At 36.8% G+C, this 26,952-nt stretch overlaps 1 protein-coding gene across 12 annotated transcripts in view; it reads left to right on the top strand.

Moving 5' to 3' along the window:
* The window catches only part of ERC2 (ELKS/RAB6-interacting/CAST family member 2), a 901,328-nt gene that overhangs the window by 410,236 nt on the left and 464,140 nt on the right, over positions 1-26,952 (top strand). For all 12 annotated transcript variants that reach the window (XR_004280876.1, XR_004280875.1, XR_004280877.1 and 9 more), the window contains one exon: positions 21,308-21,445. Coding sequence is in view for 9 of the 12 variants with exons in the window: in XM_032322753.1 (XP_032178644.1) it covers positions 21,308-21,445 (138 nt within the window). In the remaining 3 variants the exon portion in view is untranslated. The remainder of the gene's footprint in view (positions 1-21,307; positions 21,446-26,952) is intronic.

The raw sequence follows: 26,952 nt of genomic DNA, 5'->3' as shown, positions 1-26,952 counted from the left end.
TTTACTGTCTTATACATGTTTGATTTTTACTGAGACTACCTGTGGGAGGTGGGCAAAGTAGTATGTAGTCAGATCAGTGAAGAACAAACGATTATAGAAAAGCTATTCTTGAGCATGCTGTGTCCAATCTATATTAAATGCTAAAACAATAAACATTAAAGTAGTAGCTAGATGACAGTGGTTAAAAAAAAAAAAGAAGAAGGTAAGCACAGTGTTTAGAAGCTGTCAGACTTGGGTTCAAGTCCTACTTTTCTATCTAGTAGAAATGTGATTGTTTTCTTGTCTGTGAAATAGGGATCATTGTCACCAAATCATAGGGTCATCATGAGGATTCAGTCAAAAAACACAGTACCTGGCATGGGATGCTTCCCTCTGGATATGGTTTCCTCCTTGTTGCATTCCTCTAAGTTAAAGGAAGACTGAGGTAGAGCTGGGCAAAACACTGAAGAAGCTTAAGCCTTCATACTTAAACCAAGATAACTATTGAGAGCTGATTGGACTTGCTCATCAGAATATCACCTGCAGGGGCGCCTGGGTGGCTCAGTGGGTTAAGCTGCTGCCTTCTGCTCAGATCATGATCTCAGGGTCCTGGGATCGAGCCCCACATCGGGCTCTCTGCTCAGTGGGGAGCCTGCTTCCTCCTCTCTCTCTGCCTGCCTCTCTGCCTGCTTGTGATCTCCGCCTGTCAAATAAATAAATAAAATCTTTAAAAAAAAAAGAATATCACCTGCATATATTTAAATCCTGTTGTTTTGGCTGTTCTTGTTAATTTGCCTCAAAGAAAATCACCAAGGCAGCCCATCTGGGTGACTAAGTAGGGATTCGTCCATGAGTTGCCAGGTTATTGTGTTCCCTTTCTTGGAGTTCCACTGCATCTAGGGCCCTATGGTGTGGAAGCTGCTTCCTTTTTTGGGTTCAATTCTACATCTGCAACTGATTGAGATTGCAGATGGGCCCGTACAGAAATAATTAGCCACTTACCCCTTATTTTGAGGTGCAAGTGGCCCCTCTTGCCAGCAATTATGGAATCACGCAAGAGTAAGCCTTAGGGGAGAGCCTGTGGAAATTTAAGCATGAGGGCCAATTGCTTTTATATTGTAAAAGTTACAGCTATCTTCTTCTTAAAAAAGCATTTGAAAGTATGTGAGCCACCTTGGAATGGACCTGTCAGCAACTCCATGTACCCTTCCTGGGGTGGAACACTTCAAATATTTCCCCGTTTTCCTATTGATTTTATTCTAAGGGCTTATTTAAATATGCTATGTGTTTTATGTGCTGCATTTGGTTTCACATTTGGTTTATGCTACACATTAACTAATTACTGGAAAAGTATCTGACTCATGAACCCTGATCCATCTTCCTCTGGGAAGATCCCCTTGCTGACTTGCAGCAGCCCCTTGCATTTTAATATATGTTTGCAGGGAATTTTGCAGTGATCTGCTCTGTGGTACCTTAGGATACATCTGGATGTGAATCACTTACCCTGAAGGTGTTCTATGATTAAGGAAAGCATCCAGTGGTATTAGGGAACCAGAGGAGTTTGTTAACAAAGGATAGAAGTTGTCGATGACCATCTTGAAACATTGATCTGATCTGTGAGATTCAGAAATTACATGAGGGGAAGCTGCCTTGGACAATAAAAGAACAAAACACATTTGAGATCTTAATAGGAAACAAAAGTGCATAAACAAAAACAGACTGCTTCTTTAAATATCCGATTTCAGAACAAGACTAACCTCCCAGGAAAGTTTAAGGAACCCTGAATTTAATTGGGAAAAGAAGCGGGTTTACATTTTCTTTAGTGTCAGGCTAGCAGATGAGATTGAATTTTTGACACTTTGCAGAAGACAGACTTCTTTCCATTAGCCGAATGAATCCGGGGCCTGCGTCATTATTTTATTTTGTAAATTCTGCATGTGCTATAATCAGACCGCTCAAATGCAGATGGTTACTGCTGGAAGGAATGAACGAAGTTAAACTTTCAAAAGAAGAAAAATGTAAGGCCTGCTTAACCATTTCAACTCCTCTCTCCAGCCCCAGTGTTTAAATCACAGGCATAATCTTTTTGTGTTTTTTTCCTCCCAGTACCTTTAAGATCCCGTGAAGTTATTTTACCAGCAATTTGAGAGGAAGAGAATATACAGAATCTGCTTCCTTTATGCTGAAGCTCTGTCCAGTGGCATTTACCAAGTCCTGTTATTTTTATGGGGACTTATTATATCTTCAGCCTCTTTGTCTTGTCTTCAACCTTTAATGAGCTATGGATAGGATTTTTTTATTTTATTTAATTAATTAATTAATTAATTTTATTTTAAAGAGATTTTTTTTTAAAAGATTTTATTATTTATTTGACAGAGAGAAATCACAAGTAGACGGAGAGGCAGGCAGAGAGAGAGAGGGGGAAGCAGGCTCCCTGCTGAGCAGAGAGCCCGACGCGGGACTCGATCCCAGGACCCTGAGATCACGACCCGAGCCGAAGGCAGCGGCTTAACCCACTGAGCCACCCAGGCGCCCCTGGATAGGATTTTTTTAAAAAATTATTTATTGTAGAAAGCGAATGAGAGAGACCGGGGGAGGGCAGAGGAAGAGGGAAAGAGAGAATCCTCAAGCAGACTCCCCAGTGAATGCAAAGCTGGACTCGGGGCCTTTATTTTATTTTTTTTAAAAGAGAGATAGATATCTCTCTTTTAAAAAAAATACACACACAGACGTATGTATTTATTTCTGTTAGAGCCAGCCAGGTTTATTTCTAAGGAGGTGTCAATCATGGTTTTTTTGTTTTTGTTTTTTATGTTCAGTTAGCTAACATATAATAAATACATTGTTAGTTTTTGATACAGTGTTCAACAATTCATTAGTTGCATGTAACACCCAGTGCTTATCACAATGCGTGTGCAGACTCAGAGCTTAATTATAGGACCCTGAGATAATGACGAGAGCTGAAATCAAGAGTCAGCAGCTTAACTGACTGAGCCACTCAGGTGCCCCTGGATAGGATTTGTTTTAAGTAGCTGATGACTTCCCCTTTAGAGAGCCAAATAGGGAGATTAGATCTTTCTGGGCCCTTACTTTCTCATAGAAGAGGATCCTATCAAATGCAAACGCCACTGATGTATATTCTATTTGAGAGAAGGAAGGTCGGAGGGAAGAGGTTCTTTCCCCTCCTCCTACCCTTCCAAGCCTCTGCCTGGATCCATGTTCTAGAGATGATTTTAAAATTCTCAGGTCTTTGAAAAAATCTTCAGTTATGAGAGACTGAGGGAAAATATTGCCAGTCTGGCAGGGCTTGAGCTCACCACCCTGAGACTGTGACTGAGCTGAAATCAAGAGTCAGACGCTTAACTGACTGAGCCACCCAGGCACCCTTTACCCACTTTTTTGGTTTTTTGGAGAAGAATGGTGATTGAGGGAGAAATTATTTTCCATATGAAGTTTGGTGTACAATGTTTCAGTGCCGGTATTTTTTAAAACTCTGGTCACTGACTATTTGATCAAAGTGACCTGCAGCTCTTGTTAAATATGTGGGTTACCAAATCTACCTCTAGACATGATGAGTCAGAACTTATGGTCCTGCAGCCCAGCAATCGGTGTTATAAGCTATCCAGAGGATTATTGTATGTGGCCAAGTTGGAAGCCACACGATTTTGGATCATTTTTATAGTTTAATAGTTGAGTACATTTTTGCAGATGTATGATTGATTCATCACAACATAATGAGTGATAGGAACAGATGATCCCTTTTGGATCCCTGACTGTATTTAGTGTATAAATTATTAGGATGTTGGTATCTCTCAGAGATTGCTGAATTACATTCTTGGGGACTTTTGTCCACCATCCCTTTGGTCTAGTGAAGAGCATAAGTCATTGTATCACAAAAAATTCTTGAGAAGGAATTTGGTCTTAACCTCATAAAAACTCTTCATTTCCAGAGATCCTTTCATGATTAGCTTCCAAAATATTTGAGATAAATTTTAAAGATGCCCAGATTACTGTATAACATTTGTGAAGCTCAGGAAGGATACTAGTTAGACACATAAAATTTTATGTCCCTAAAGAAATACACCTAAAGTGAAGAGGAGCGGGGGAGCAAGTAAGATATATCTTTCAGGTCCTGCCAGGGCCATTTAAGACTGGGCTGTGGAAGGTTTAGGGTAGGGCAACTCTTGCCAAGTACAGATAAAGCACGTTGTTTAAAGAACCAATTGTAAAAATCAAAGGAAAAATACTAAGTTACACAACAATCATCCAGTTGGTCGTGTTTATGTGCCTAATTGCAGAAATGTTATATTTCTTGTTGTTTCTAAGATGAAAATAAATATTGAATTTACCCATCTTGCCTTTAATACCTGTATTTAACAGAGATCTGTTTTAGGGATAGCCCTTTAATTTGTTTCACAAAACTTTTATTCCAATTCAAAAAGAATTCTGGTAGACAGTTGGGTTATTTTACAAATTATATTGATACTAAGATTCATACATACTGAGCTTCAGGATTAATGTTCATTTTTCTAATCTACGATAAGTACATTCCTAGCTACCAGAACTATTGCTTTTGGTGGTTTCTATTTCCAGCACATGTTACTATGTTTTTGAAATGGAACATTTGCTGTAGGGGACAGAACATTTAGCATGAAGTATACTAACCAATAACAAAATAAATTGTCTGCAAATAATGATATAGGGTGCTTTGACATAATGTTTCTATTTTTCAGTGTAGTGGTTCATCTCCTTGTGCTTCCTCTGAGTTTGTATTTGATTTGGGGAGAAAGAGCCAGGATTTGTTTATTTAGGAAGTAGATGCAAGAGTCCAAAAATGAACTGCATCCTAATCTTCCCCCCAGTGGCTCTTATAACAACATGGTGGGGGAACTTTTTGAAATGCTACATCTTCTTAGGAGGAAATTTTCTGCAATGTGAGTATTTTATCCTATTAAGTATCTCTTAAATTAAATTAAAGAACATAGAATATTTTACATTGGAAAATAGTTGCTTGAGTACTAGGTAGAGTGCTGTCATTTCCCCCCCAAATGTATACATACTTTTAATCTCAAATTCAGTTTCTTCTATTATTTCATTTTTGAACTCAAAGGAAATAAATCTTTTTTTTTTTTAATTCCCTTCATGGGTTTCAAATGTTTAACTCATAAAATTCTATAATCTCTTAAAAAAACAAAAGACCATAAACCAAATTTAGAATTCAAAACAAAGACTATAAATAAAATAATTCTTAAAAAAAAAATAGCTTCCTAAAACCCCAAGAAGGCAGTCAAAATTGTGAAAAGACGTCAACTTGAAGTAATTTAAATGACACAATGTTATGGCTCTCATAGAATGGCCTTGAGAAAATATTTCTTAAAATGAATTCTCTCTGAAATAATTCGTTTAGACAGAGTCTTGAAGAACAAACTCTCTTGAAGTGAATTATTTTCTTTGATGCTGCTATTTTCTTGCAAATTCCAAAGGATGGAACCTTTGGTTTAAACTTAAGATGATGAAAGTAATTTTCCTTTGAGAACTAGGTTTTCAGCTGAATTGAAAAGCCTGTCTGCAGGTGAGATTTAATTTAATCCTTTGAGTACTTAAGAAGCATTCCTGAGACAGTGGCCAAAAATGTGACAAGATTAGCACTTTGTTTATTGACAGTGTGTGGACAGGAAAAGACTTTTATCCCAAAGAGTTTAACGATTTTTTGGTGATCTTAATGGCAATTTTTAATTACTAAAATATTAATTACTTAAATAGCCAAAGATTATATGATATACTTAAAATTTAAATTTAGTTGCAGTTGAATTGTAGCCTAGGATTTTAAAAAGCAACAAAGCAAGCATCATAGGCAGGTAATATCTTGGTAACTGAATTTTAAGTTTAGAACAGAGTTAGAGAGTGGAAAATGAATCTATAAGTATTAAAGAAAATGAGTAAATGGAAGACTATGGAAGATCTATTGTGTCTTTCTCTGAATCAGAATCATCTATATATGGTTTTCATGAGAGTTTAAAGATTTCATAAAATTTTTTATTTGTCCCATTATTTCCTCTTTAATTCCTGTTTTCTATGAGTGTTTTGTGTGTTCTAAGAAGCAGACCAATTTTTCTGATGTCAGCTACTATTTGAATAAATAAAAAAGTCCATAAATATGAAAGGTATATGCATGGTTGAAACTTGATACAAAAGCTATATAATGTGTATAGCTATGACTTTCAGATAAAATTAGTGTCATAAAAAAATTCTTAATTGTTTCCTGTTCATTGTGTGTGCAAATGTACTTTTGCTACATATAATGATTCCCTTGTTTATGCTTTGCTTTTTCTTTTATTTGAGGGAGTACAAAATATTAAAACATTGGAATATTTTGACTCTAAATTTGATGGGTTTTCAGGGTTTTTTTTTTTTAATGTGGAAAACAAAAGTAAAATCTTCTTTCTGACCATAATGACATTCAGCAGAAATGAGTTTGCACAGTATGAGAATTTTTTTCTGTTTAGGAGGCTCCAGACCTCTTCATCACCTTGCTGTCCTCTCAGTAGATTTAGCCATGATTAGCAAACCATGGAGATCTTGTCCATAATAATGACTTATTAGTATTTTTACATCATGAGAATTTCTAGATGCAACCTAGGATCTTGCCTGTCATTTTATCATTGAACATTTTCAGGATGTTCCATTTTAGAACAATTTGGGGATGTTTTAAATTTGCTGCCTATTCATTTTATGTCTAAAGGAAAAATTACACAAAATTCCATATTATTTGGGAACATGCTGTCTTGGTTAAGGTTTGGATCACATTTTAAAATTAGTTTTAAAGGAAAGGAAATCATATAAATGCTTTGGAATTCAGATAAGCACCAAGCTTGGGAAGCAGACACTTTTATTTTAGAGGGCTTATCCTTTGGGGTCAGACGGCTGATGATAAAAAAGCATCCTAGACCTTTAATATTGATTATGCATTTTGGAGAGCTGTTTTCTTTCCTGCTTTCTCTCTATCCTTTTGAATTTGGACTTTGGTAGAACTTGCAGCATGCAGTATCTCAAATATTCCACAGGGTGTCATGATATGGTTGTTTGTTCTCAGGAACAGTGTCTAATGGGAGGTAGCTTGAGCCAAGCCTCATCCAGTATTTAAAGGGCTGGTTCATTTTGGTTATAGTCAAGAATTATTTATAGAGGACCGACTATGTGAGAGCTCCATGATAAGAAATGTAGCTGTTAATGGTATCATGTAATCCTTTTCTTCACTTTGTGTTTGTCATTTTGGCCAAGAGAGTATTTACCAACATAGTGAGTTTGTTTGAGTTTGTTTGAATGTATATGCTATGTAGCTTCATGCCATTTGGGAATGAATCTCAAATGGAGGATTCAGGTTTGGAAACTACTCAACTGCCCAGCCAGCTTCTGGCTCCCTTCCTTGTATCATCTGGTGGGAATAGATCCCTAGGGGTCACAGTGCAGGAAGGGAGCTGAGAGTTACTGCTGTAAAGGCTTCTGAGATAGCCATGGGGAGGCTGAAGCAGGGCTGGGCCCGAGTTGGACAGTTTGAATATGAATTCCCCCTTCCTTCATCACTCATTGTCTGGGTCAGCTTAACAGGTTTGTTTGCTTCTTTTCATTTCTAAATCTGTGATTGGATTTTGAAGAGCAAATTAAACAGTTCATTTCTAAAAAGTGTTTAGTGGCTTCCAGGTTTGGGAAAAGATAGCATAAACTCACATTTCCCTTCTTCTTCTTTCTAAATATAACTTAATTTAGATTGTCTGGAAATAATTCAACAGACCGTCATAAAAGAACTCTGAAAGTTGGGAAAGAAGAAGGACGATTGGGTAGGGGCCTCGGGATTTGAAGAACACCATGATGAGTTCCCTGGGTTTTGTTCTTATTCTTTATATATCCCTGCCTGGAACTTGGAGAGCCCTGTAATCCTGAACTGCCAAGAGAAATTAGATGGAAAGAAGGAAGGATGAAGGAAGAGAGAGAGATTAGAATGAGAGAAGGAAGAAGGGATGAAGAGAAGAAGGAAATGCCTGTTCTCTCTGGACAAAGGACTGGAAAAGGGAGGCCCAGCTGTGACTTAGCACTGGGCCAGTCTGCCCACAATCACATTGCTAGCAGAGTCCATTGAATCAACATATTTCCCCATCTCCCACCTGCCAGCAGTGGCAGGCTCAAGCTGCCCACAGCAGTTTCATCAGTGGAGTCAAGGCAGGTCAACCTATTCCCAGCCCCCAAGTCCCTGGTAGCAGTGAGCTGCCCTGTCCCTAGCAGCAATGTCAGCAAACCAGAGAGGTCAGCTAGCTCCCACATGCTAAACTGAAACAAGGTGACTGCTTGCTAAAATAGAAGATATAAATAGGAAAACAAAACAAAACAATTCTTCTAACATATATTCAAAATGTCCAGGATACAATAGAATATTACTTTTATACCAAGACCAGAAAAGTTACAATTTGAACGAGAGAAGACAACTAATGCCAACATGAAGATGAATCAAGTATTGGAATTATCTGACAAAAATTTTCAAGCAATTATCATAAAATTGATTGAACAAGTAATTACAAATTCCTTTGAAAAAATAGAAAGCCTTACTGGAAGGATTCCATAGTAGAGTGGAAATGACAGAAGATAGAGTCTGTGAACTTGAGGACAGATTAGTAGAACTTAATCTAAACAACAGAGGAAAACTAGACTGGAAAATAAAAGAAGAGAGCTCAGGGAACTGTGATTCTATAATAAAAGATCTAACATATCATCAGAGCCCCAGAAAGAGATTAGAAAGAATATGGTGATAATAAATATTGAAGAATGTCTATAAACTCCCAAAATTTGGCAAAAGATATAAACCTACAGATTTAAAAAGATAAGTGAACCCCAGATGGTATAAGCCCAAAGACACATCACAAACCTCTAAAAACTAAGACAAAGAAAAAAATCTTAGAGCAACCAGAGAGAAACTATTCAGTATTTATAGGGGGATGGATACCAATTCAAATGACTGGATTTCTCATCTGAAACCATGGAGGCCAGACAGAATTGGCATATTATTCAAGTACAGAAGAAAAAACTGCCAGCCGTAAATTCTCTATCTGGTGAAACTATCGTTTGGAAATGAAGAGGGAAATAAAGACATTTTTAGGCAAAGGAAAACTAAGAGTATTTGTCACTAACCTTTCTACCCTTGAACAATTGCTGAGGGAAACTCTCTCTAAACAGCCCAGAAATGGTAAAGCAGGATTTTACTTCAGAAAAGAAGAAAGAAGAGTGGAATGGAAAAAATATGGCTAGATATTTTAAACTATCTTCATCCTTATAATTTTAAAAAATCACATTTGACATTTGAAACAAAAATTTTAGCAATATTGTGCCCAGTGTATGTAGAGGAAATAATGAGACAATTGGATTTAGAAAGTGATGAAGATAAAAAGGACCTTAAGAAAGTGCTATTTTGGTACTTCACTGGAAGTGATGAAACATTTATATTAGTAGGTTATGACATGTTTCATATGTAAATTGTACTACATACAGCAGTTGCTAAGAAAATATGCAAAACTATATGGTCAAAAATAGTATAAGTAAATGAAGGTGGAATCTTCATTTACTGGATAAAAATTTATCCAGTAACCCTCAGGAAGGCAAAAAAGAAATGGAGGAAATCAACATAAAACAAATAATAAAATGGCAGGCTTAAACTTTAATGTATCAATAATTACTTTATGTAAATGGCCAAGATATACCAATTAAAAGAAATTATCCAACTGGATGTAGAAAAACTCCAAAACAAACAAAAACTCTCCAAAACCCTGAATAATTATATGCTGTCTATAAGAAATTTACTTCAGACACAATGACATTGTAGGTTGAAAATAAAAGAATGGAAAAAGATATATCCTGTTAACTTACTTATTTTTTTAAGAGAGAGTGTGAAGGAGAAACAGTGTGAGGGAGAGGGGCACAGGGAGAGGAAGAGAGAATCTTAAGCTGATGGATGCCTAGCATGGAACCCAACACAGGGCTAAATCTTACATATTTGATCTGAGCCAAAATCGAGAGTTGGACATTTAACCAGCTGAGCCACCCAGGTGCTCCTAATATTAATTTTTAAAAAAGAGAAATAGCTATATTAATATCAGATTAGGCAGACTATAGAGCAAAGAAAATTACTAGGAACAATAGGAAAATTATATAGTAAAAGAAGTAATCCACCAAGAAGACATAGTGATTCTCAGTGTGTATGCACCAAACAAAACATATGAAATAAAAACTGATAGAATTGAAAAGAGAAATGCACAAATTCATGATTATAGATGGGACTTCCACACCTTACTATCAGCAATTAAAAGAACTAAATATAGAAAATGAGCAAAGATACAGATGAACTGAATAACTATTAACTAGCAAGAGCTAATTGACATTTGTAGAACACTCTGCCCAACAATTGTGAACTGTACCTTTTTTTCAAGTGCTCATGTAATGTTCATTAAGATAGAGCATATTCAGGGTTGTAGAACAAAACTGAACATAGTTAAAAGAATTGAATTCATACAGTATATTCTATGATCATAATGGTCATAGAATTAGAACTCAGTAATAGAAGGATATGAGATTTACAGGTAATCCATGGTTCAGAGATACTAAGTAGGGGTGCCTGGCTGGCTCTTTTGGTAAATTGTGTGACTCTTGATCTTAGGGTTGTGGGTTTGAGCCCCATGTTGTGTTTAGAGATAACTTAAAAAAAAAAAAATCTTTAAAAGACACAAAGATTCTCAGTGAATATTAATCCATGCCTCAAAGATAAAGTAAAAAGGAAAAATAGATATATATAGCCGAATGAAAATGAAAATACAACATATTAAAATTTGTGGGATGCAGCTAATGCAGTGCTGAGAGGGAAATTTGTAGCATTAAAATGGTTACATTAGAAAAGAGGAAATGTTGCAAATGAATAATCAAGGTTTCTACCTCAATAAACCAGAAAAAGAACGAAATAAACCCAAAGCAAGTATAAGGAAGAATAATAGTAGAGCAGAAATCAATAAAATTGAAAACATGGAAACAATAGAGAAAATCAGGAAAATCTAGCAATAATGAAAAAGATAGAAAAGATAAAAATCATCAATATCAGAAAAGAAGCAAGAAATATTACAGATTGTGTACCCATTACAAAGTTGATAGAGGAGGGGATTCTGGGTGGCTCAGTCAGTTAAGCGTCTGACTCTTGGTTTTGGCTCAGGTCATGATTTCATGGCTCCTGAGATGAGATCTGTATTATGTTCCTCGCTTAGTGAGGAGTCTGCTTACTCTGCTCCTCCCCCAATTCACAGACGTGTGTGTTCTCCCTCTCTTTTAAAAATAAATAAATAAATCTTTTTAAAAAAAGTTGATAGAAGACTATTACAAACAGCTTTATACTCATAAATTTGACATCTTAATAGAAATGGTTCAATTCCTCAAAAGCCACAAACTATCAAAACTTGAACCATGATGACATACATAACCTGAATAATCTTATGACCATAAGATAAATTGACCATTCAATTTAAAAGCTCGTATAAGTCAAGCAGAGAAAGACAACTATCATATGATCTCCCTGATATGAGGAAGTGGTGATGCAACATGGGGGCTTAAGTGGGTAGGAGAAGAATAAATGAAACAAGATGGGATTGGGAGGGAGGCAAACCATAAGTGACTCTTAATCTCACAAAACAAACTGAGGGTTGCTGGGGGGAGGGGGTTTGGGAGAAGGGGGTGGGATTATGGACATTGGGGAGGGTATGTGCTTTGGTGAGTGCTGTGAAGTGTGTAAACCTGGTGACTCACAGACCTGTACCCCTGGGGATAAAAATATATGTTTATAAAAAATAAAAAATTAAAAAAAAAAAAAAAAAAGCTCGTATAAGAGATATTTCCATGCCCAGATACCTTCAGTGGATAATTTTACCAAACAGCTAAAGAATTAACACCAATTATACTCAGATTCTTCCTGAAAATGGAAGAGAGAATATTTTTCAACTACTTTATGAGGCTAGTATGACCTTGATACCAAAATAGAAAAATACAATTAAAAAAAAACCCAAAAGCAAAAACTCCCAAAACCAAAACCACAGACCACTATGTCTCATAAACTTAAATAAAAAATTCTCAACAAAATATTAGAAAATCAAATGCAAAAATGTATAAAAAGAATACTATATCATGACTAAGTGATTTATTTCAGTGGGATTTATTTCAGGTACACAAGGTTGGTTCAACATTTAAAAATCAGTCCTTGAAAAAAAGCAATCATTGTAATCCACCATATGAACAGAATAAAGAATAAATAATATGATCATATTATTTAACATAGAAAATGCATTTGATAAAATTCAATACCCATTTATGATTAAAAACCCTAAGCAAGTTCGGAATAGAGGAGAACCATCTTAGCTTGTCAGCAACTTATACAAAAAAATCTACAGCTAACATCTGTCTTTCACTACTAAAGACTAAATATATTTCCCCTAAATTCAGGTAAAAGGCAAGGTTGTGACACAGTACTCCAAAGTTCTCACCACTGTGACCAGAAAAATAATTGAAAAATAAAACCATCCTTTTTTGCATATGACATGATTGTCTATATAGAATATCACAAAGTGTTTTTAAAAAGAAAAAAGGTAAAACTTCCTAGTGAGTTCATAAAGTAAGTTCAGTAAAATCTGAGGATATAGGATCAGCAAACAAAAATTAATTACATTTCTATATACTAAAATGAATATTTGGAAACGGAAATTAAAGACAGAATTTCATTTATAACTCCAAAAGAAATGAAATACTTAGAAATAAATTTACCAAAACATGTATAGGATCTGTATGCTGAAATTTATATAATCTTAATAAAACAAATCAAAGAGGACCTAACCAACTTGAGATATGCACTGTATTCATGGTTTGAAAAACTCAGCATATTAAAGGATTAAAGGTATCATTTCTCCCCAAACTGAGCTATAGGTTTAATGAAATTCCTTTCAAAATCCCAAGGGTTTTTGGTGAACATATACAGGCTTATTGTAATTTTTTTGTATGGAAATGTACAAGCCCTGGATTAACTTAAAACATTCTTGAAAAAAAAGGTGATATTAACACTTACTATATAGCTATTGTAATCAAGACAATCTCCTATTATTTGAGTGATAGGTAGGTGAATGGAACAGAATAAAGAATCTAGATATACAAATATGCTTAATTGATATTTTGCAATGGTGCAAAGACATTTCAATGGAGGAAGAAAAGCTTTTTATAAAATTTTTTTTGTTTTTTATTAATAGTGTTTGATCAACTGGACATTTATAGCAAATAAAATTGAACATTGATCTAAACCTCACATCTTATACAAAAAATTAACTCAAAGTAAACCATGGATTTAAATGTAAAACATGAACCTATAAATGTATTAGAAAAATAGGATAAAATCTTCAGGATCTAAGGCTAAGTAATAATTTCATAGAATTGACATTAAAATCATGAAATGTAAATTGGACTTTCTGCTCTGTGAAACATCCTGTTAAGAGGATGAAAAGACAAGCTACAGACTGGGAGAAAATCATTGTGTAAACCATATATCTTACAAGGGATTGGTATCTAGAATACTCTCAAAAGAACTCTGAAAAGTCAACAGTAAAACAAAACCAAAACAATCCAATTAGAAAATGGCTGAAAGTCATGAGCAGGTATTTACTGAAGAGGACGTACAGATGAAAAATAAGCAAATGAAAAGGTGATCAAAATAATTAACCTTTAGGGAAATGCAAAATAAAACTGCAATGAGATGTCACCGTACATCTGTCAGAATTACTAAAACAAAAAGTAATGACAACACCAAAAGTGTTGGTGGGAATGTAGAAAAACTAGATCATTCCTGTGTTGCTGGTGGGAATGTAAAATGGTACATTCACTCTGGAAAACAGTTTAGCAATTTCTTATATAGCCAAATTGCAAGTCCTGTGACCCAGAAATTTTACTCTGGTGGCATTTATCTCAGAGAAATGAAAACTTATGTTCACAGAAAACACTTACGCATGAATGTTCATAGTAGCCTACTTGTAATAGCTCCAAACCAGAAACAACCCAAATACCCTTTAACAGGTAAATGGTTAAACAGGCTGGTAGATCCATACCATGGACTACTACTTAGTAATTAAAAAAAAAAAAATTATTGATAGACATAACAACTTGGATGGGTTTCCAGAGAATCATACTGAGTGGGAAAGACAAACAATGCCAAAGGTTATATTATATACCATGTGCCTATATTTATGTAACATTTATGAAATGATAAAATTATACAATGAAGAGGACTGATTCATTGTTGGCAGGGGTTAGAGATGGGGACAGAGACAGAGATAAGTGGGTATAGTTATAAAAGGACAACACAAGGAATCTTTTGGGGGATGGAATCGTTCTGTATCCTGACTCTGGTGGTGGTCACATGAATCTGTACAAGTGATAAAATTGCATAGAACTAAGTATACAGACACACACACAGACATACACCCATACACATAAATGAGTGTGTATAAAAATGGTGATAACTGAGTAAGATCAATGGATTATATGTACATCAATTTCCAGGTTGTGATACTGTGCTATAGTTATGCTAGATTTTACTACTAGAGGAAACTGGCTAACAAATATAAGGGATTTCTTTATATCGTTTCTTACAACTGCATGGAAATCTCAATTATCTCATTATAAAATGTTCTAAAAAAACCCTAAGTATTTAGGACAATGCCTGGCTTGTAGTGAAGAGGTCTGGTACATATAGTACCTAACTATTTTATAAGCTTAAAGTTTATTTTTATTTTAACTTTAGGCCATGTAAAAATGGCTGCAGCAGAAAAGCCATGTTAAAATGTCACACATCCCATTATAATTAATTCTTCAGATCTGTATAAATTTCTCTTGTAGAATTCTTTGTTTAAGGAATCTTTTAAAAGACTACTATGTTTTTTTAGTATAGATGAAATATATGGATATAGTACCCAGAATTCTAGGATGGCGCTCATGACATGGGCTCCCTGGTGTTATGTCAATGTTTGGATTACATTTTATGCAAAAGGGAATTTGCAGATGTAATTAAGGTTGCTATTCAGTTGACCTTGAGTTAACCAAAAGGGACATTATCTGGGTGGGCTTGAACTAATCACTTGAGCATTGCAAATCTGAGTCTAGAGGTCAGAGACAAAAAGTCAGAAAAACTTAGAGCATGGAGGAGGGGATTTGACATGTAAAAGTGCTCTGTTGCTAGCTTCGAAGATGGAGAGGGTCATGTAGCAAGGATCTAAGACAGGTTTAGCTGCTGAGAGCATCTGTTAGTTAATAGCCAGCAATGAACTGAGTAATGCCAACAATGTGAATTATCTTGAAAGAGGACCCCAAGTTCCAGATGAGAGCTCAGACTGATTGATCTTTTGATATCAGCTTTCTGAGACCATAAGCAGAGAAACCAATTATGCCATGCTTGGACTTGTGCTCTATAGATTGTGGGGCAGTAAATTCATGTTGTTTTTACCCACAAAATTTATGCTAATATTTCATGGAGTAATAGAAACCCAATACAATGGGTTAATTTGAAGCTTTGTATTTATTTTATTTTTATTTTTAAAGATTTTATTTTATTTATTTATTTGAGAGAGAGAGTGAGAGGGCACACAAGCAGGGGGAGGGACAGAGGTAGAGGGAGAAGCAGACTCCCTACTGAGCAGGGAAGCCTGACATGGGGCTCCATCCCAGGACCCTGGTGTCATGACCTGAGCCCAAGGCAGATGCTTAATTGACCGAGCTACCCAGGTGCCCCTAAATCTTTGTATTTAAATCCATGATTTAGTGGATCCTATACTAGCAACCAGTTTTGCCTTTTCCTTGGTGTGTAAAGAGTATTTCTGGAGGAGGATTCTGGGAAGATGGAGGAGTCAGAGGCACCAGGAATGTCTCTCTCCATCTACACAATGATTGCGATTGCACTGTCAGAATCTGACTGATGTAACTATGTTCGAACTCTAGAGTCTATTGAAGGCTTGCAAGTTCCAGAGGAAGGCTGAGATAGTAAAATGTGTTAATTTTGGTCAATATTAGCTGTTAGCACAGTGGAAGCTAACCATTTCCCACCCTTTAGCCAAGTGACAAGCAGCCGAACATGTGTGCCTGAAGCAGCCTACACACAGCTTGGAAGAGCCAGGGTAAGCAAAAAACAAAAACAAATAAAAACAAACAAACAAACAAAAAACCCCACCTTTCAATTATCAAGGTTCTGTGTTCTGATCTTTACTGCTTCTGATCTTGAGGTACCGTCAGAGTCAGCAGCTACTGTTGTTGTACCTCCCCATGTTGGGGCAAGCTCCTGCTCCTCTGCTTTACTGACTTCCAGGGGACTAAAAGGAATGGCAGTCCTTTTCCTCTTCATTCATTTTCTCTTCTTCTCTTTTGAGAGCCATACGTTGAAAATTAAGACATTCATGAGCAGCTGCATATATAAGGAAAATTAGAAAATGATGACACATATCTGGGAAAAGACATGGGCTCAGGAAAGACTTGAACAGACCTTATATTTTTATACCTCAGACTGATCTTTGCCACAGAGATACCCTACAACAACAATGACAACAACGAACTGAAACAATAAAAACAGTAAGAAAAAACAACAAACCCTGGGAAATTGGGAGAATCTGATTTCCAGAGTTGCCACATCCAGTTTTCAACAACAACAAAAATCACAAGGCATACAGAAAGTAGGACTCAACGAGGAAAAAAAAAAAAATAAACAGAAACTGGCCCTGAGACCTGATGGCAGATCTACTAGACAAAGATTTTATTTTATTTTATAAAAGATTATTTATTTATTTATTTGATGGAGAGTGAGATCATAAGTAGGCAGAGAGGCAGCCAGAGAGAGGGAGAAGCAGACTCCCCACTGAGCAGAGAGCCAATGTGGGGCTGGATCCCAGGACCCTGAGACCATGACCTGAGTCAAAGGCAGAGGCTTAACCCCCTGAACCACCCAGGTGCCCCATAGACAAAGATTTTAAAACAACACTCTTAAAGATGCTCAGAGAACAAAAAAGGATATGTGAGAGAAGTAAATAAAAGAATGTATGAGCAAAATGGAAATATCAGTGTAAAGATAGAAAACTCAAAAGAAACCAAAAGGAAATTCTGGAGCTGGAAAATATAATAACTGAAATGAAAAATTTACTAGAAGGATTTAAAGGCAACTTTGAACAACCTGAAGAATCAGTGAACTTGAAACAAAGAAATAGGATTGAAGAAAAATGAACAGAACCTAAAAGATCTGCAGGACATCATGAAATGGACCAATACACATATTATAGAGTCCTAGAAAGAGAAGTGAGAAAAAAAAGCAAAAAGAATATTTGAAGAAATAATGGTTGATACTTTGCAAATTTGATATGAATATAAACATCCAGGAAGCTCAGTAAGCTCCCAGAAAGATAAATTCAAAGGGACCCACACCAATATCCATTATAACCAAACTTTTGAAATCTAGAGACAAAGAGATACACTTGAAAACATTAAGAAAGTGTCACGAGTGATCCTAAATAAGATTATAAGCAGACTTCTGATCAGAAACTTTGGAGGCCAGAAGACAGTGGGTTGATATAATCAGAGTGCTAAAAGAAAAAACAACAACAAAAACAAAAACTTCTGTCAATCAAGAATCCTATATCCAGCAAAGCTGTTTAAGAAGAAGGCAAACCATAAAAGACTCTTTAACTATAGGAAACAAACTGGGATTGCTGGAAGGGGGATGTATAGGTATAATTAGGTGATGGGCTTTAAGGAGGGCACCTGATGTAATGAGCACTGGGTTTTATATGCAACTGGTGGATCTCTAAATTCTACCCTGGAAACTAATAATATACTACATGTAATTAAATTGAACTTAAATAAAAAATTTAAAAAAAAAACAGTGAGGGAAGAATTAAGATACTCCCAGATAAATAAAAGCTTGGGAGTTTGTTACCACTAGAACTGTCCTACAAGAAATGCTCATGGGAGTCACTGAGGGTAAAATGAAAAGACACTAGATGATAACCCAAAGTAATGTGAAAAGAAAAATATCTCAATAAAGGTAAGTACATGGGCAATTACAAAAGCTAGTATTATTGTAATAATGGTTTGTGATTCCATTTTCTGTTTCCTACATGACCTAAGAGAGTAATATATTTATGAAAACTATTAGTCTAAAAACTAGTATTATTGGAACTTTGGTTGGTAACTTCATGCTTCATTTTCTACATTAGGTAAGATGTCAGTGTATTTAAAAGTATTTATTATTTGTGTTTGGGAACCCACAGTGTATAAAGACAGAATTTTGTGACATCACCAGCCAAAAGGGCTAGAGATGGAGCTGTAAAATAGCAGAATTTTTGTGTGTTACTGAAGCGAAGCTGGTATAAATTCAAAGTGTTAAAATTAAGTGTTACAAGTTCAGGATGTTACAAGTAATTCCCATGGTAACCACAAAGAAAATAGCTGTAGAATAATATACACATACACGGACACAAAATGATTATAGATTTACTCATTTTACTACAAAGAATCGACTAAGTATGAAAGAAGAGAGTAATGCAGGAAATGAAGAACAAAAACATTATAAGGTCTACAGAAACAAATAGGAAAATGACAGACATAAACCTCTTCTTTTCAGTAATTACTTTAAATGTAAGTGGATTAAAATCTAATTGAAAAACAGAGATTGGCAGAATGGACTAAGAACAAGGAAACAACCCCTCCTTACCACCTGTACCATGATCCAACTACATGCCATCTGTAAGAGAGTCACTTTAGATCCAAAGACACAAATAGAAGGAAAGTGAGAGGATGGAGAAATATGTTCTATGCGAGTCATAACTGAAAGAGACAAAACAGACTTCCAAGTCAGAAACAACACTTTTAAAAAATGCCTTGATCAAAACAAATCACAAGAGAAATGAAAAAATACTTAAAGTTGAATGAAAACAAAAGTGCAATGTACCAAAACTTACTGCGTGTAGAGAAAGCAGTATTAATGGGGGAATTTACACATCAGAAGAATATCAGCAGATTAAAAGGCAAGCCACAAAATTGGAGAAAATATTTATAAATTATATATGTGAAAAGCAATTAATATGCAGAATATATAGAGAATTCCTAAAACTCAACAGCAACAACAACAAAATCAAACAATGTGGTTCAGAAATGGGCAAAGGGCTTGAATAGGCATTTCTCTCAAGAAGATATACAGATTGTTAGTAAGCACATGAAAAGATCACTCAACATCATTAGTCATTAGGGAAATGAAAATCAAGGTATAAGGAGACTATAAAGAGACAAATCAACTATAAGGAGACACCATCTCATACCCATTAGGATGGCTACTATCAGAAAATCAGAAAATACAAAGTGTTATATTACCCGGTAGGACCCTGGCCCTAAACTTCTTCAGTCCTGTCAGTGACTTGGGGAGGTCCCAAGGAGTCTCTCACAGGCTTATAGTCTACTTTAGCCCCTATTTCCAGTCCCCAAAATCCCTTGAAATCAGGGCCTACCACTGACTCAGGGCTGATACCCTGAGAGAAGGTATCCTTTGTCCTGTCCTGGGCACTGTCTCCTAGGGTGACAGGGGGTGCCTAATGAGTTTGCTTGGAACCACCATGGATTTACATATATTCGTGTACATAAATGTATCTGTGGGTGTGGGTGTACTCAAAATAATGGGACACCCTCTCCTTAAAGAGCCAGTCCTTTCAGCTGTTGGCTTCTTTTATATAACGAGTATCATTCTGACATGTAACCATCCATACTCTTGTTCACCCATATATGTATTTATGGTGTTGTGTATCCATGTGAACGCTTGTCTGCAATAGAGAAAGCCTTTGTTTTGATTATGCCTTTTGAGTGAATTCTCACAGAAGTAGGTGGGCAGGAATACATTGCATTTTGTTGAGGGAGAAAGCTAATTATTTGATGTATAACTTGAGTTTCCAGGATGTCTGTCTCAAGGCAAAAAACATGTCTTATTAAAAAGATACATTTTTGGGAAAAAGAAAGGGAAGAAGGAAGAGGGAAGGGAGAAGAAAGGAGGGGAGAGAAAAAGGCCATCTCTGTTAGTTCAAATTGCTTGTAGCCATTGGAAAAATTGGCCAAGTCCCATGTTCTGCCATTTGAGGGTCAGCGGGGTCATTGCTTTTGTGTTCATTTTGCTGCTGCTACTACTGCCACCTCAATTGTCACCTTCTTCTCCTCCTCGTTTTTGCTGCATTGCTGTCATTATTTGTGTTGCATTTCAGATTTATGCTAAATGAATCAAATAATCCAAAAATTTGTTTAAGTCACACGTTGTTAAACATGCATTTGGAATGATTTCCTGCGAAAGCCTGGGTGCAGAATACAAATATTTTGAATGGACTTATCTTAGAGTTGTACTGCTTTTTTTACTTGTCACTTTAAAACTCTTAATATGAATAAATTGTTTGTATAGTGGGATTTTTTTAATCTTTAGATAAGAAATACATGGTTTGAAAGCAGAGAATAAAAAAAATGAATGGTAATGTACGCAATGCCCAGGAAAGGTCCTTGCTGCTGCTCATGGGCAGGCGTTATAATCAGCTATTTGGTGTGTTTATTTCAGGCTGCAGATAGTGGATAAAAGTGGCTGGTTGGTTGCCAGCACATGACTTAGTTGCCAAATGGAGTGTTTAGTACTTGTTACATTTGATTTATATCACAAGTTCTTCCCATTAACAGTCTACTGATGATAACCTACTTGGCTTTTCATGTGGTTACTTTGAAACAGCCACTTGACAACATTTGGCATATCACAAAATTTACTACTGAATAAAGGAGTGAGTGAATGACTACATAGGTTCTGCCATATACTGATATGGTGCTTGATGCAGAATGAGCACCCAATGCATGTCTTTTCATTGAATGAAAAAGTCCCGCTAATGTATTTCTCTGATTCACTGTAATGGAGATTAGATTAGGGACCGGTCTGGTAGGAAGGACAGAAATAGGTAGAAATAGCAACGTTTACATGCCTGAAGGGCTTGCATCAGTATGGAATGAGGTAGTCTTCTCATCTGTATCACCATTTAAATACAAAGTTTAAGTACATGGAAGGATGAGGTCTCGTCAAAATGGTCTTGATTCTAAGTCTCTGTAACTTCAGTGCTGACAATGTCTGTAACCTGGGGTCTATGTTTTTAAAAAAGGTCCAGTTCAGGAATCTTGGCCTTGGATATGTTATAAAATATGCATTAAGTATGGTTATCTTTATTTTCAGATTGAAAACTTACAAGAACAACTTAGGGATAAAGACAAACAACTAACCAATTTGAAAGACAGAGTGAAGTCCTTGCAGACGGATTCCAGTAATACAGATACTGCGCTAGCAACACTCGAAGAGGCTCTGTCAGAAAAGGTGAGCTTGGGCTGAAAAACAGGGGTGTTAGGATTTAGGGAAGCATGGTTGGGAGGAGATGATCTAAATGTGCCCGCTTTTGCGCTCACACTACCTGCCTTCCCAGCTGGACCTCCCACTCCCACGTTAGCCTTCCTCAGTATACTTGGCACATTAAATAAGCCAGGAGAGCCTTGAAATGCAAAACTGATCCCATCATATTTGGCCCTGCTTAAAAACCTTCATTAGCTTGTTACTGTTCTTAGGATGATGACAACTGGAATCCTTAACCTGGCACATACGATCCACCCCTTCATCCGATCTGGCTCATATCCGATCAGCTATCTCTCTGCCTGCCTGCCTTACTCCTCTCCCCTTCCCATCCTCCCAGCCTCCTTCCCTTTCTCCTTCTTATTTTCCTTCCTTACCTTCTTTGCTTTTCCCTCCCTCCCTTCCTCTACCTTCCCTCTTTTTCTGTCTTTCCTTCCTTCTTTCCCAGCCTCATCCCCCGTCTCTCTGCCCTCATTTTCCGTATTCTAGCTACGCTGGCCTAGATCTTCAAGTTTGCCACGTTCCTTCCTTTCTCAGACCCTTTGCCCACACCTAGCCTGGAATGTTCTTTACTTTCTGCAGATTTAATTCCTCTTCTTCTAGGAATTCAGCTTCCTGAGAAGCAGTATTACACAGTAGTCAAGGATGTGGACTTGGGAGCGATACTGTCTGTCTCCTATATTCCCCATTATCATAGTCCATGAACTGTAGTAATGAAGTCAAGTGGAAGGAAACCTGGGTAGGAGCTAGTCCCAGCCCTGCCACTAACTGGATGGCCTTGGCAAGTAATTCTCTTTCCCAGCACCTCAAATTTGTGGAAAGAAATGTATTAAATTAAATGGCCCACAGATTTTTTTTTTTTTTTTAAGCCAGTGTATCTTAAAGAAGGCTTTTTTGACTTCTGTGTCAGAATCACCAGAAGGTGCCTCTTGGAAATCTAAATCATTAGGCTCCATCTATACCTACTAAACCAGAACTTTGAGAGGGTCTGGGATTTTATACTTTAGCAAGTTCCAGGAGTGAACATCCAGTCATTGGTGATTGTTCACTCTAGTCTGAGAGCCACAGCAGTACATTAAAAAATAGAGATGCTAAAAGGAAGAGCCATAAGTCTATGTCTAGATAGAAATGATAACATTATAACTTTAATATTAAATTATTAAGATATGGTATTTTCCTTGAAAACATAAAAGAATAAATAAGATGATTCTTTTGGGAAAATACTCTTTTAAAAATTCTTAAGAATTTACTACCAAAACTCTCTGTAGTAATTTTGCTTGTAAAAATTTGAATGAGGGAATGTTCGTTCAAAAATATTAAGGATTATGTATCCTGTTTGCAGTTTTTGAGTGATATGATGTCAGTGCATTACTACCTCTCAATTTCTTTCTGCAACTTTACGGAAGTAAACATATACCATATAGTTTTTCCATATCATGGATTACTTGGCAGGATTTTATCTTTTTTTTCCTCTGGCCCTATTAAGATTTGATTTATTCTTGTTTAAATCCCCGAACAATTCCCAAATCTGAAACTATTTCTTTTATTTAAGCACTTCCTTTGAGACTGAGAGGATGACTGGGAAGGAAGACTGAGGTCTGTGGGAGTCTGCCTCCGCTATACTCATGCCACCACTTGAGAGTTGCATCACGTGGGGCAAGCCTCTTCTCTTAGTACATTATTTTCAAAATGCACATTTAAATTAGCTGACATCCAAGTTCCATTTCTCTTTGGAACCACCTTGAGAGTAGTTATTCAGTTTGCTGATCCACAATCTCAGGTGCATGAAATCTGAATTGGGCAGTAGATGAGGAGTTGAGTAGTTAGATACCTTTAAGAGCCAGGCAGAGAACAAAAATGAGGGAAGTGAGCTTGGTGTGAGGCAGTAGGTACTGCTGGCAATTGTGACAAGTGGCAGAGTCCTTAACCTACCTCAAGCCATTCAAGTTCCGGTTTTAAAATATCATAAAGGCAGATGCTCAAACCAAATGTGAGGTAGGCCAGCTTTGGCCTGGAGTTCTTAGTTTTCAAACTTTATTTGCATCTGACTTTTTGCCTTTCACAGAAATGAAGATTAAAAGCAAATACAGATCAATTCATTTGAAGGGAATTTTCAAAAGGTAACAAAATCAGGATGTTAGTGTATTTGAAAAGCACAGACAAAAACATTGGATAGGAACTGGCAAGGTTCTTCATCATGGGAGAATAGTAGATTCATTGTAAGTATTTATTCCCGTATCAAACTTTTGGGTGTATCCAAATAATCTTACCATCTAGGGAGCTTCATAAAATACGGTTTTCTGGGTCCCATTTCCTAGTGATTCTGATTCAGTTGCTTTTCCATGGATCCAAGGTATCTGTGACTTTTTTTAAAAGGATTTTTTATGTATTTATTTGAGAGAGAGACAGAGATAGCGAGAGAGTACACAAGCGGGGAGGAGAGGGAGAAGCAGGGTCTCCACTGAACAGGTAACCCGATGTGGTGCTCATTCCTAGGACTGTGGGATCATGACCTGAGCTGAAGGCATGCCAGCCAAAGACTGAGCCACCTAGGCGCCCCAGAACCTGTGATTTTTTTAAAAGTATGCCAGTGATTCTATTGAAAGTGGTCAAATGACCACACTTTGAGAAATACCAAACCTATACTCTTCCATTTTGAAGAACTGAAAATTTTCAACAGATGCAGCACAATTCCCTGTTTCTGGGTGCTAGGTAATGTCATGGATAGACTGTGGTGCATGCTAACTTCTCAACCCAGTGCTCCAGGAAGCCACTTCTCATCTATCTAAGTTGCCCCTATGTTGGGACTTTGTTGCCTTCCTGGACTGTCCCAAGGCCACTGAGGTCACCCGTCATGGAATGTGACTGAAACTCAAACCTTCTAGTAATTGCTGTTTTTACAACATCATGACCACCTTTAGTCACCCTTCCCTCACAAGTTCCAGTTTTATCCACATTTAATTGAACAGATCCCCTGGAACAAGATATGGTACAAAAAATAAAATGATTAATTAAAAATCATGGACTCATAAGAACATCTAATTATTTGCTGTCATTTGGCTGATGAATGGAACCTATTAGGCACTATTCACCATTCCACTTGAATTATGACCTTTGGGGAGTGTGTTATTCATTTTAGTTTCTGAGAATTTATATACATATTCACAGTGCAAAAACTAATGCCACTTAGCAAGTTAAGATTGAGTATGACTTTGTTCTAGGATTGACACACAGAAGCTCAAGAGACGGAACCCACAGATTTATAAAGCTGGTCTCGCCAAGCGTTGCTGTAGCCGCATAGCAGATAAGCAGTTGAGAAAGGCAGATAGCAGAGCCGGAGGCTGCTGTAATTCAGTTCCCGCTCAGTGATAAAGCACAAATAGATTAGACCTGTGCAGAGCCAGATGAGTGCGCAAGAAATACTTGCCAATGCAAATAAGACTAAAACAAGAACACGTTGTTGGAATTTCTGCAAGTTAGTTGTTAATCAAGTAGATCATGGCATATTAGGGCCTTTTAACACATGTTTTTGACATCTGGCCCTACATGGCTGACAGTTAAATTAGTTTTGTGATTGACGGAGAAGTATTTTGTAGTATTGAATCATCAATAACACTTAAAAACATTGTAGTGCTTGCTGATTTTTTTTGTCATCGATGCCCAGTCAATAGTACAAGTGCTTAGAGCAAATCAACCTATTTACCAAATGACTCTGACACCTTCTGGATGTTAACACGCATACTTAATTTTATTTCCCTTCCTTTGAAGCTAAGACAGTCCCTAAGTTGAGTTCTCACTCCTCTTATTCCTTCCTTCAGCTTCTTTAATTGCCTGTTGTATGCCAGACAGTTTGCTCAGCCCTGAGTTAAGAGTCTTAGGATTTGAGTGCTGCCCTTTGGAAAGCTAGGCCGGGAGGATAGATATACAGTAAAACCGTAAGAAGGGCACTGAGTGGGAATAAAGGCCACATAATCCAGCCAGACCAATTCCTGGGAAAGTTTCCAAGCAGTGAGGTGACACAGTTTGGGACTTAAAAAAATGTCACTCCAACAGCTCATGTGGTGGCAGTGGTGGCCGGGTGACCAGTTGTGATGCTTTTGCAATGAGTGTAGGCATAAGGCAGTGAGGGTTTAGCTGCTGAAAATTTTAAAAGCCCTTGAGAGACTTCCTGTGCACTGAGGCCATTTTCTTTTTTTGTAGATGGCATAATTATCCACTCACCAGTGTCACAAGCAGAGTCAAATAGGACTATAACCGGAATCAAGAAGAAACAAATGTAGACAATTAGTAGACTGATTTGTTCTGTTTCTACCCTGACTGTTGTAATAATATACTTCATTTTAAAGTGTTTTTAGCTAATTACAAAACAATAATGACACTTCTTTTTTTCTTTTTTTTTTTTTTGATACTTCTTTTTTTCTTTGAGAGCATTAGATACATAAATTACTGTCATTGGGGTAGAACAGTTGCTTCCCTGGGGGGACTTAAATCACAGGCTAAGTGTTCAAACTAACCTCCCTCTGAATCATATACTGTTTTATGTTTCTTACATATCAGGCCTTGTCTCATACTACATACTTATAAGAATATAAAAGATAATATCAGGATCCTTAAGAGTGATTGTTGCACCAGTATTTTTTTATTTTGCCATCCTAAAGAAAGTTCAAATATGTGTTGGGTAATTTGAAACAAATTTTAGAAATCTAGCTCAAACTTCACCCTAGTGCAATTTTACTTAAAAAGAAGAAGCCTTTATTTTGACATTGGTTAGATTTCATGTTTTTGGAGAACATATCTACCAGACCAGTGCTTTCATTTCAGCATGTAAGTCAGGGGACGCAAGGTTCTCAGATCTCCTTAACTGGCACCATGCATCTGTTTTTGTCAGTGTGGTCTCATGCACATGGCTAAGACTCAGAGAGCCCTGGATGCTAGGCTGTGCCTTCTGTTTATGTGCTGGGTCACCTTGGATGAGTTAGCTGGTCTTTGGGCCTGGGTTTCCTACCATACTGTTACTAATAGCACTGGCTCAGACCATGCAATTGTGATGGAGTCTAGATGAAGAAAGGCACACTGCAGCGCCTAGCATGTAAGAAACTCTCAGTAAAGGAAAGCTGCTATTTGAACTTTGTCAAATTAAAGCAAAGTTTTGTTGGAGTCTCTACTGATTGCCAAGAAGCCATTGGAAAAATATGGAGGAAAAATGGTCATCTCTAGGTGCATTGGCAAATCACTTAGCCAATGAGCTCATTCTTTATTTTGTTTCAAGTTCTCACTAGTAGTTCAGACCTAAGTCCTGAAGGGCCTACGTCTTGCCCTGCTTAGATCCCCTTTCTAGCCAGAGCAGAATCTTCAGAAACCAAGGAAGTTTTTTTGGAAACCAAGCAAAGGAATAGGAAAGCCAAGAGGTTAATTGTCCTTCCACTCATCCATTAAAGTCTTTCATAAACCTAGAGTCTTGGTGCCTAAACCTTCTG

The sequence above is a fragment of the Mustela erminea genome, chromosome 1 (genome assembly GCF_009829155.1).
Source record: "Mustela erminea isolate mMusErm1 chromosome 1, mMusErm1.Pri, whole genome shotgun sequence".
NCBI lineage: Eukaryota > Metazoa > Chordata > Mammalia > Carnivora > Mustelidae > Mustela > Mustela erminea.
This window is presented reverse-complemented; position numbering and strand designations above follow the sequence as displayed.